The 11,953-nt window shown below is 41.0% G+C and overlaps 1 protein-coding gene across 5 annotated transcripts; it reads left to right on the top strand.

Annotated features, from left to right (window-relative positions):
• Positions 1–26: 26 nt before the first annotated feature.
• On the top strand, positions 27–11,303 carry map3k14a (mitogen-activated protein kinase kinase kinase 14a). Of its 5 annotated transcripts, XM_068336381.1 has the most exons (18): positions 57–102; positions 990–1,088; positions 1,829–1,896; positions 5,624–5,893; positions 5,979–6,060; positions 6,139–6,358; positions 6,602–6,988; positions 7,086–7,220; positions 7,305–7,434; positions 7,770–7,898; positions 8,858–8,962; positions 9,055–9,212; positions 9,319–9,469; positions 9,672–9,995; positions 10,078–10,187; positions 10,305–10,443; positions 10,545–10,645; positions 10,761–11,303. In XM_068336381.1, exons 4-18 carry the CDS (start codon positions 5,638–5,640, stop codon positions 10,920–10,922), a joined length of 2,589 nt encoding a protein of 862 aa, XP_068192482.1. In that variant the 5' UTR covers positions 57–102; positions 990–1,088; positions 1,829–1,896; positions 5,624–5,637; the 3' UTR covers positions 10,923–11,303. The 5 variants fall into 5 exon arrangements, with proteins under 5 accessions (XP_068192481.1, XP_068192482.1, XP_068192483.1 ...); XM_068336380.1 differs by lacking the exon at positions 990–1,088 and having other exon boundaries at positions 27–102; XM_068336382.1 differs by lacking the exons at positions 57–102; positions 990–1,088 and adding an exon at positions 161–355.
• The last annotated feature ends 650 nt before the right edge of the window (positions 11,304–11,953 follow it).

The following is an 11,953-nucleotide window of genomic DNA, read 5'->3' on the forward strand; positions in this document are numbered from 1 at the left end:
CATATATTTACTTTGACATGGATAAACGGAAGACAGGTAGTTGGACACTAATCTGGGTCTGCTCGCCATCGGTCGACGCCTATGCCTGAATAAGTGAACACAGTAAGTATATTTATCCTTTATTAACAAGTGATACAGGTTTTACACTTTTTTCCAGACACTTCCTTCTATTCGGAGACAACAGCTTCTTATTTCAAAAGTCCGTCTTCTCAATTTATGACACAGACACGTCAGTCTAGGTTTTAGCTAATGTGAAATGGCGCTGAATAAAGGCAGAAAGCTGTTATTATTTTAGTTCCTGTAGAGCAGCGATTTAGAATTTACATCGAAGATGACGTTTAACAGAGGATATACGGTAGGTCAAGTACTAAATCTTGTATTTCTAATTTATGTTTTGCCACATTACTTTTATCGCAGTGGTTTTAAACGGGCGGAAGAATAAGTGGTAATCTGTTACTCTAAATTTGTCTTTCACTAAACTTTTCCCGACCGCCCGACCGCCTTTTGAAGGCAGATGTGTGTAATTAAAACTGCTTCACTTCAGCTTTTACGGTTTTTTTTCTATAATTTTAATACGGTTGCTTTTGATGGATTTTTTTTTTCTTATATTAGAAAATGTGGATAATATCTTCCAAAAAAAAAAGAAAAAGAAATTATGTACAAGTATGTCGAAGAAAAGCGCACGAATAAACACACACGTGTAATAATGCATACATTATGTACATAAGACACAAGAGAATATACAAAAAACGTGCTTAATGCATTTTTTAAACCATAATGCATTTAAGACTGGATATTATGCTCATTGATTTTGTCATATCATGTTCTATATCATTTGATTTTGTGCCATTATTAACTCCATTTTGCCTGATTGATATGAACATTATGCCAATTTCAGCTCACATCTGCCAGATTTAACTGTTTACATTCGTCACCCTTGACAGTCACTGTATGTTGTCCGGTTCTGCTGCTTCTCACACACTGTATAGATGGATACCAGACCATTCTTGGCTCAGACTCAAGCATCTGGCATGCATTTACAGCTAAGCAGCTCTGGACCGGGTCCATTCATGCATGAGAACCCAATGGTATCCTGTCAGTGCAAATCTCCTTTGTGCTTTTTCCTGCAATGTAGAAAGAAACGGCAGAAATTGCATTGAAATAAATCTGTTCCATGAGTACAGTGGGGGTTCTCAATCTCTCTGTACGCTCTTACAGCATGGTGGAGTTGTCTAAATAGCATAAAAAATATAAACTAGATGCCGGTTTTCTAGTTATAAATTCATCATCACCAAATTGTCTTGGTTCAGTTTGTTTGTTGCTGATCAAAAGCGCAGTTTGGCAGAATATCCTGGCACTCACAATAGTAATTACAGAGGAAATATGGTGTTCATCAGTTTATGAATTTGTATGTTTATTGTTGGACTACAACTATCAATTCTTTTCATATTATTTTCTGTACGAATCAATCCACATTTTTGTTAAAAAATAACAAAAATCTGCAAACAATACATGTTATAATCACCAAGGATGTAAGGTGACAGCTTTCTTATTTCATCTGACCAACATTTTAAAATGTAAAATGCATCATAAGATGATTTAAAACTGAGAAAAGCAGTAATCTAACAGAGCTGTGATTTTATTGTTTCCTACATCATCTTATCAAAACCAGATGTCAAAATTATATATAAAACACCCCCATTTACTGTGCATACACAGACATCATCAGTTAAATCATAATTTGCAGAGAATACTGGAAACAGATGATTTCATGGATTCATCTTCATGGTTTTTTCCCCCTCTAATGACATCTATTTCTTCATTGCAGCACAAAGTGATGAAGTAACAGGAAAAAAAGGACGTTGGACGAGAACCCAAGAGGTGTGACCGAACAATGTGAGTACAACCTGAAGTCAAAGGTTTTCTTAAATAAGTTGTACATGTGGTCCTCCAGGTTTAGGACATTTCTCCTGTAGGAATGCTTGCTGTGTGTATTCTGCAGCCAACTTCAGGTCCAGTCCCTTTTCACTGTCCTTACTAAAGACTTTGGAATTTCATTAATCTGTGTGGGGGGTATGCAGCTCAACTTGGCTCGGTATAGTCGCTCGCTGCCGTGCCTGGTTTTAAAATCAAGATTCCTCTAAAGAAGCTTTCTGCAATGGATTGTCCTTCTTCATATATAGATTGAAGTCTATGCAGATTCTGTTAAGTTTTAGTTTATTATAAGCTCAAAGTCTTTACTCCCATTTGACAGATGCCAGCTCAGATTAATCAAAATTTTGAGGGCAGTATAGTGTTGTTGTTGCATTGCATGTATAAATGATGTTATTAATTCTTAAGCAATTTAATACCAATTGACTTTTTTTATTGTAATAATCAATTAACTATCTGAGATGGGTTTTTTTGCTAGTTTTTTTTTTTTTTTGTTGCAGTAAATTTGATGATTTTCTAGCGAGTGTTCTAGCTTTGACTTTTTATGAACCAAACCAAACTATACTTGCACCTTATGATCATTTCTGTTGTCCATTAGTTACCACCCTCACTACATTACAGGTTTATCTGTACATTTTGATTGAGATTTGAGATTTTTCTTTCCAGATTTTTTCCCAGGAGACTTTTGACTGAATCATCTGGTGCTTGTTAAGTATCGAAAAATATACCCTAAATTCTAAACAAAGGTTTTTCTAAGACATAGTTACCATGACTGTTAACAGTTTCCTTTTTATAAAAAGGAGGCAGAAAGCAACAGGATTTTGCTAAAGGTTCATGTCAGAGCCTCTCAAGTGGTAATCTGAATTTCCTGTGTTCTGGCGTGGTTTTTATATGACTAAGTTGTTTTGCTGCTTAAAAAGACAGGCAAGTGAAATTATTTCACAGAGATAGACGCCTCACATTTTAAGTGACAGCTCGTGCACTTTCTTTAAATTCTCTCACTGACAAATGTTTTCCTTCGGAGCCTCATTATATTAGCTATCAGATTGAGACAGTTTCTCTGTAAAGAATTTTGAGTGTTGTTGTTGATTTCAGTTTTTACGACATGGCGTACAAGAGAGGTTGCGGGTACTTGTTAAATCACATGTGACTCAAGCACATTAGATGAAAAGACACAAAAGACACATGTTCATTAGTGTGTCAGAGCACATGGGGGCCATTAAACCCATCTCCTAACATGCACACAATAATTTGACTGCTTTTTTGTGTGTTTTCTCTTTGAGTTTTAAACATTATTAGTCCATATTATGGTTTTAATTTCATTAAAATTAATGTTCAAATCTTTAATTAATTCCTGTTTGAGTAAAACTGAATATATATTTTAACAGGAGCAGACAACAGAGAGTTTATATTTCACATTTATCTTTCCGAACATTTGATCACCAAAAGCACGGCCACGTAAATTATCCTTTCATCTGGAGAGGGAAGAGCACATAAACCAACTCTCTTGGAAGCAGCGCAGGGAGGGGGGAATATGGGGAAGTGGAGATGCATTTCCCATAAGTCAGTGTCAGTCAGCTCCGCCTCCTGGTTGGCTGAGAGCCAGCATCAAGCGGAGGAGAGACAGCAGCGCTCTGATAAATCCGATCATGAAGGACAAGCTGGACCGCAGTGAGTTTAACTAGATGACAGGTTATTGTCAACAGCCGCTCCAGACAGAGAGCAGCTCCCCCTGACATCTGTGGGTACGTCTAATTGCCGCACGCATTGTTGTGTGTTGACTTGTTTTTGTGGTTGCATCTGTTGCATTTGTTTTTTCTCTATTTCCTTTTCACGTAAATTCATCGGGGTGTGGTGTTGAGTCGTGCTTTCAGAGCACCGGACCAGTGTCTTAAGAAGGAAGTGACAGTTGAATTAGTTTGTTCCACATAAAATTGCGGTGCATGAAGGCAGCACACAAGGTAATTGTGTTACTGAACAGTTTTATTGTGCTTCGGCAACATGCTGATGCCAGCTTTTCTCATGTGATGCATCATTTGTATTCAAGTGTAAGAATATGCATGAATCACCTGACGAAGATTTTTCAGATCGTTTTGTTGAGTTCTCAGGATTAGTCTTGGTTTTATTTCATTCAAGAGTCTGTATGTTTGTGCAGAACATACAGACAGGGAAAAGATTCTGGTAAGATCAGTGGTCAGACTGATGCAACAAGCTGCAACTGCACTCTTCTTAAACTGCATTTAATGCTTATAACAAATGAGGAGGGTTTGTCTGTGCGTGCTGCTTCTACAGTCAAACATATTATCACGTCTGAGCTACAATGCAGTCAAAGGTAATCTTTATTGGAATTTGAGACGGGCTGACGCTAACGTGTCATAATTTACTTCCTCCAACTGAAACAAAGCGCCTGCGTTTTAACGACAGTTGCAACTGCCAAAACTATGTGATGGTTGGATTTCCTGTCTCATCTGCCGACCGCAAACTCTCAGTTGGTTTCACATCAAGCCGGTGATCTAGAGTTATCTCCAAAGTCAATTATGTTGAACAAGACGTTAAGAAGCAGCTCAATATTAAGTGGAATACGAGAACAAAGCCTGTCATTGTTGCATTGAAGTGTGTCTGTGTGTGTGTGTGTGTGCGTGTGTGTGTGTGCGTGCGTGTGTGTGTGTGTGTGTGTGTGTGTGTGTGTGTGTGTGTGTGTGTGTGTGTGTCGTTGTAGGGATGGAGGAACAAGCATAAACAAGTCAGATGAGTTGGGCGTATGTGTCTTCTGCTGCTGATTTCAGCTTGTGATGCTGGAAGTAATCAGTCTAAGAACACCGTCTAAGAACATGAACTTATTCATAATAAACAATCGAATAAACAAAATATAGTTTAAACTTGAAATGAACATTATGTTTGGTTTCCATTATCTTTTTTTTTTTTCCTATGGCATTCACGTGACAAGTGTTTTGTTGTGTTGTGAGGAAACCATTTTTCACAACCGTGAACTTTTACAACATTTCCAAAGGTCACCGGATCGCCAGCGACGAAGAGTTTTACTGTCTCACAATCAGTTTTAATGTCATAATCAACCGCAGCTCGACAAGGCGACAAATGTTTTACAGTTGCATTGTTATTGTAAAAATAAAATATTGCAAAGCAGAGCTGTAGCAATTACCTGATTTGTGATGTATTGATTAAATGAAAATGAAGTTGCAGTAGTTATAATAATCAATCATTTCAATCCTTTTTGGGGGTTTTTTGTGTTTTTTTTTAAGCTCCACATTCTCACATGCGAGGACTTGATGGTTTTGTCATGTTGGTAATTAACTCAATATGTTTACTTTTTGCGCTCTCAGCCAGACAAAACATGACATTTGAAGACATGAAATTGGACAGTGGGAAATTACAAAGACATTTTTATAGACAAAACAACAAATTGTGGAATTATTTGGCAGATTAATTCTAATCCAATTAGTTGCAGCCTTTGTTTAAACTTTCATGTTGAAAATTCTCATGGATGTGAACGCAGCCAGCTTTTTTTTCAGTCAACCCCATTCATTTAGTCAGGACAGGGTTTCCTGAATAGTGACACTTAAAATTTCAGAAAGGAGCTGAGGTTACGAATGCAATTTTATTAATGTTGTGCAAATTTTAAAGAAGGTTTGACAGCAACATTATTTTCCTCTATGATTTCCTCTCTTTCCAGATCCAGCAGGTGAAATGGCGGTGAGGCAAAGGATTTTCAACTCTACGGCCCCGTTCTCCGGGTCCTCACAGGCTGAGCTGAAGGGGTCGTACCCGTCTTACTCTGCTGCTGACCAGGAGACGGATGAGGAGGAAGAGGAGGGAAAGGACAGCAAAATGGGCTACATAGCCTGTTTGAACCCTTTAATCAATAAGCTCCTGACTCATGGGACAGCAGAGCAAGTGGGAGAAATGCCACTGAAGACCTCAACCTTCATCGCCCAGGCTGAGTGTAAGTTTTTGTTTAAATTTATGTATAAAGATTATTGAAATAACTGTCAAGAGATGATGTAACATCAGAACTGTGCTCTCCTCAGGTGAAACCCAGGACTCCCAAGAGTTTAGTCCATCCTGTTTTAAACGATCCTTTGTCGCCTCCCCGAACTGCTTCACCAGCAGGTATTACACCTCATGTCTGCCTACAGACGCTAAAGTGAACCCGTCACATCTTATTTACATCATTGTTGTGCTTCTCAGTCTTTCTTCAGAGCACAACAATGTGGTGTGTCCGTCCACCGCCTCCGTCCAGCAGCCGAGCCGCTCACCTTCACAACTCGCCCCAAAAAAGAAAACCAGGAAGAGACAGAAGCGCAAGGGGAAGAAAAAACTGGAAAAGAAGGAGAAGCAGCGACAAAGACATCGAACGCCTTCTGGAGTCCCTGAACAAGAGAGTGGGAGTTCTCTCGTCCAGATCCTGGTAAGGATTTATCATTCTTCATTTCACATTTACTCTAACATGTAAAGCTACCTTACAGAACACATTAGCACGTCTTGTATTTAATAAATGGAGCATGCTAGAGGCTTCTTGTCAACCGACTTCAAGGATAAACTGCCAAATGGTTTGGCCGCCATAGGGTCAATCTGTTGACGCCCATACAAACATGGCTTTCCGTATGATTTTGAGGTGAATCTCTTTTGTTTTTCTTGTCATTGCCTGCAGGAGGAATCATCTCCAGGTACGAGGAGCAACCTCAGTACATCCTGCTGCAGCAGTACTGAAAGCTCAGAAGAAGATCTGGACAGAGGAGCTCCTCCATACAGCCAACAGATCTACATCACGGGCTGCTCTCCTCTGAACTGGAGGGACCAGGTCTGTGGCTCCTTCTCCAGTGTCCACTCCTTTGGGCAGGACAGCGCATCAGACTCTCTCAGCAGTCTAGGAGACTATTCTCTGCCCCTTGCCGGCCTCAGGGGCAGCGTTAGTCAGGGGGACCCGTGCTTCGCAGGGCCCTTTTTCAAAGAAGTGGAGAAGGATATAAGAGAAGAGGAAGACGAACTCTCAGCAGCAGATTCTATCATCAATGAGGGAATTATCTTTTACAATGAGGTATCTTCGGTTTCTTGTCATTTACTTCCTGGCGTCTGTTTGCATTTAAAGTGTGTGACTATTTAAAAAAATTTAAAAATTCTATATTTTCTGCCAGAAAATCCAGCCAGTGGACTCTGAGTACAAGGAGAGGAGGGAGTATATCTTCACACAGTTTCTCAAGCAAGGCTCTTACGGTGAAGTGTACAAAGCTCAGGATGTCAACACAAACTTTGAATTTGCTGTGAAAAAGGTACGGTATAGCAAACGCTCCTTGTCTCTAAGGTACTTGGTTTCAACAGGAGCTCTGATTTTTTTGCTCTTTTACTTATCGTAGATCTTCCAGAAGAGCTTCAACAGTGAGGAGGTGGGTGCGTGGAGTGCCCTCAGATCTCCTCATGTGGTGGAGCTCTACGGAGTGGTCAGAGAGGGGCCCAGTGTCTATCTGTTCATGGACCTGAAATCTGGTAAACAAACCTCACTTCTGCCTTTTTTACACACATGACATTCTGTCAACAACCAGAAGGTGGAGAAGGGGTGTGAGTGCAGAAACTGGTGAGTTAAGAGCATGATGCAAGCTTGGTAGCTGCAAAATTGGAATAAGAAAAGACAGAAATACGGATGGGGTTAGTGTAAAGATGTGGAAGTGGGGGAGCTTGGGGATGACAACTAACTCACACTTTTCTTTTGTCATGAAATTCCCACCTGTGATAGCAGGAATGGTTAGGGAAAAGATGCGGCGTCACAACTAACAAAGATGATGTCATCTTTATCCTGGCCTCACCTGAGCTGGTATTTGCAGGGTCTTTGGGCCAGCTGATAGCAGAGCGCGGCCGGCTTCCAGAGGACCTGAGTCTCCACTACCTCTCACAAGTCTTAACAGCACTGGTGTACCTGGTGAAGAAAAAAGTGGTGCATCTTGACATTAAAGGTAAATTATATAAATTTAGATTCTTGCCATAACAGTGTAAACCAAAACACAGACATTAGATATTGACCTCCGCTCATAATGACACTTTCAGTATGAATTCTTGACTGCGGTAATTGTGCCGATCAAAATGGCAGGACAGTAATATCAGTAAAACTAGATGTGTCAGTATTTAATTTGACTTGTTGTGGTGCAAACAAAACAAAAACACACAGAGACAGTCAGCAAGATTAGTTCTCATCAGAGGGTTGTGTGTCTTTGTGCGACTGTCTTGAGGAACACAACTGTCACAGATACAGTCTAGCTTTTTATCCTCGGCACCTGTGTTGTGAAACCAAACTATGACAGAAAGAGAGAGACGACGGGGCTGGGAATTTCCCACAGCGTGACTCACCGCTACTCTTTGGAGACGGCGCATGTGCGAGAAAAAAAGAAAAGGAGAGCGAAAGACGAGGGGGATGGGACAGGAGCAGGAAGCACTTAGAGAAAGAATGAGGGAAGAGAAAGAGAAGAAAGCAGAGATGGTAAAGAAAGAAAGAAAGGAGAAGATGAAAACTGAGTGGAAAGAAGTTATAAAGAATGAGTGAATTAGGACGGAAACTTTGAAGAAGAGGGGGGAAAAAAGTTAGCCTGGAAACCCAGGAATCAGTATGTTTGGGCTGTTGTAGCTCAGGCGCCACCTGGTGTCCGAAATGCCTCTACACAAGCATCAAACAAGGTAAACCTGCATCTGATGCCTGTTTGTGACCTCTTTTTTCAGAATCTGTCAATCAGGGATCTCACATACTCATCTGTTTTTGCTCTTTTGTCTTCAGACTGTTTTCTATCTGAACAGCTGCCCTGTTTCTAATTATATCGCCCACAAGCTAAAGAGCACAAGTCATGGAACAAAGTCCCCTTGAGTTCAGCAAGCAGTGCCAGGATTAATGCGGCTGATTACTCACTCTGCTTGTTTCCCACAGCTGACAATGTGTTGCTATCGGAGGACGGCAGAGACGCCTGCCTGTGTGACTTCGGTCACGCTGAGAGACTTGACAATCAAGGACAGAGCCTGAGTGGGTCCAGAGGTGATCATTATCGGTTAATAAAAATGATTATTCGTCCACCCCCGTGTCCCTCTTCATTCAAATTTTTTCTTTTATTCTTTAATTCGATGCAGATCTTAAAGGCTCGGAGACGCACATGGCCCCTGAGATTGTAAAAGGGGAACCCCGTGGAGCCAAAGCAGATGTGTGGAGCAGCTGCTGTATGTTTCTGCACATGCTCAGTGGATGTCAGCCTTGGACAAGATACTACACCTGTAGACTTTACCTGAAGGTATGCCTCAAAGTGACTCACGGACATTACAGCCTGCTGTTTTGAGACAAATGTTCGGCTTGAGCTTCACTTTTTTCACATCAATCCTTTTCATTCGTTTTTGCAGATTGCCAATGAGCCTCCTCCTCTGAGAGAGATCCCTCCAGACTGTAACCATCTCACGGCTGAAGTTATAAAAGCAGGACTTCAGAAGGACCCAGCCAAGAGACCATCAGCTTCAGACCTCATAGAAAAAACTATTAAAGCTCTAAAAGAAGGTAACCATACAGGATCTGTGCACGATAACCTGAACATGCGTATTACACTACAGTTACTTAGCCCTGAGTAGTGCCTGCAGGTTTTCCTCCAAGCTGAATATAACCAGCTAATCAGCTAGTGGGGTGGGGCAGGAACTGAATGAGAAAATCACATGTGAGACATAATGTGAAGAGCTGATATATTTTCTTTGTGTGGTTGCAGTTGGAGGTCTCACCAGCCCAGTGAAGGGACCCTATGCTGAGCCTTTCTACTGTGTCAATAAACCTCCTGACTCCCTGCAGCCAGACAACAGGATTGTTGACTATGATGCCGAGGAGGAACATGAAAAGTCAGTGGAGAAAGCTGTCACGGCAGGGTCAAAGGAGACAAAGACAAAGGAACCTGCAGATGACGAGGAAGAGAAGAATGCCGAGTCAAAGCGAGGCTCCTATTTCTGTCCACAAATGCTGATTTCTGAGCCAAACCACACGAGAGGTAACAAGGTCACCACCATGCCTGAACTTGAGCTGCAGAAACTGGAGCGGGGTGAGGTTCTTCTCCATGTTCGACTCATTGTTTTTGCGTTAAATGTTTCGCCCTTTGCTCATCCTTTTCCCCACGTCTGCAGAGTTCTACCTGAGCAGTTTGTCCCAGCTTCATTCAGCTGAGATGCAGGAGCAGCTTTTGTCTTGTCTCAGCAGCGACCCGTATTCCAACTGGGAACCATGGGATAAAAAAGTAACCCAAGATTCGCCATTAAGAACATCTATAATTAGTTTCAAATGATGCAGAGGGCACAAATTATTAATAGGTTATTTTCGGTTTTCCTTCCTCTTTTTTAACTGGCCATTCTAGGACTCTGGCCGCTGGTCTCTGAGCCCGGGAGATGACTTCAGTTCTGGCGTTTTCTCCTACAACAGTCAGCCAGATGTTCAGGTTTTCAGTGTGGATTTGCTGGGTCACACACAGGTACCCCCACCCTGTTGTTTTCAAGGTGAGCTACAATCTAGCATTGCTTTTCAACTGTTTAATGCAGCATGTAATGTAAAGCCTGATAACTGTTATATCCATCCCTCTTCTCTGTGATTGGCTCAGGGGTGGACGTCTGCATACAAGACTTCAACAGGAGGAGCATCCGCATCAGAGAGACCCGCCGGGTGAAGGTGGGCCACATCGCCACTGGAATCAGCGATCAGGTGAGGCTTGACATTCTCGTGCCCTCAGGCAGCGATTCACATTAATGTCTTTCGTTACTTGAATGTTTCTCTCATTATTGAACCTGCTTGATGCTCATTTGTGACTCCTTTCTAGATCACAGAGAGGGTTTTCACCTTGGAAACCCAGCAGGGCCAGCAGGTCGCTCACGATGACGAGGTGCAGGAGTCAGGCCTGGAGCTCTGCTGCGTTCCGGCTCCAGACTTCAGCTCCGCCTGGAGATGGAGGATCAGAGATGGAGTGCTGGAGACGAGATAGAGGCCACGGCTCTCTGCTCCCGTCAGCTGTAGTGTCATTTTAACTGTTGTTAATGTGGCTTCCTATAGATCATATAGGTATTTCAAGGACTAGTTGTTATTATGGGTAAACTATAAACATGAATCGACCGGTGCTCCCTGTCTACTCATGTTTTAATTGATCTGGTGTAGGGAGGTTGTTTTATAGCTTCTTGTCTTTTAAATGCTGATTATTTTTTCACAAAGTACTGAGCATTTTTGATCAATGTTTGGTTTATTGCATGTTTATAAAACTACAATGCATTGATCTCATTCATAAGTGTTCCTGAACATTTCTGGATTGTAAATGCTGTTAAGACTTTTTTTAGTCTTCAAAAATAAAAATAAAATAACTTTTCTTTAATTGTAACTGAGTTGAGTCCAGTTTAAGTTCAGATTGTGGTATGTAGGACAGAAATTCACAGCTTGCGAGATGAGTTGAGCACTTACTGTACCTTTTCTCAGTTATCGCCATAAAATCAAAACTCTGTAGAACAACAATTTAAAAGTTTAAAGCGGCTGTTTTAAAGGTAGTGGGTTTTTTATGACATTTACAGTTGAACTTCAAGAACCCTAAAGATTAAATCAGTTCGGTGTTGGTGGTCGAACCCTGACCTTTACCTCCCAATAGTGTGATTTATGTGTCTAATTTTATGTCAGCAATTTTTCTACAGATTAAATTGTAAAATTTTCAAAAACTTTCACTATTTCTTGACTTACAAAATGTCCAACACTTTTCTAAACACAAAATTACATTATTTAATACTGTACCTACATCCGATCAAACCACCCACAAACAAGTTTTAGAAGCAGCTGAACAAGATGAGTCAGCAGCTAAATTAACCCATGAAACCAGACAGCTGAGCTGATTTAGCAAACAGTAGCATGCTAACATTCTGATGATGAAATGTACAGTTTACTGTTGTCAACATCTTTTGTTTTGTTTGCAGGCATAGCTTCATAAGCTAATAATTACAGATAAAGATGATTTAACTAAAGATGGTCAGTCCAGCT

The sequence above is a fragment of the Antennarius striatus genome, chromosome 16 (assembly GCF_040054535.1).
Source record: "Antennarius striatus isolate MH-2024 chromosome 16, ASM4005453v1, whole genome shotgun sequence".
Lineage (NCBI taxonomy): Eukaryota > Metazoa > Chordata > Actinopteri > Lophiiformes > Antennariidae > Antennarius > Antennarius striatus.

Bases quoted from the DNA above. Each gene is read 5' to 3' on its own strand.
- map3k14a (XM_068336380.1), top strand. From the start codon at position 5,638: ATGGCGGTGAGGCAAAGGATTTTCAACTCTACGGCCCCGTTCTCCGGG. The intron at 7,221-7,304 runs GTACGGTATAGC...TACTTATCGTAG, and splicing joins TTGAATTTGCTGTGAAAAAG to ATCTTCCAGAAGAGCTTCAA. The intron at 8,963-9,054 runs GTGATCATTATC...AATTCGATGCAG, and splicing joins GAGCCTGAGTGGGTCCAGAG to ATCTTAAAGGCTCGGAGACG.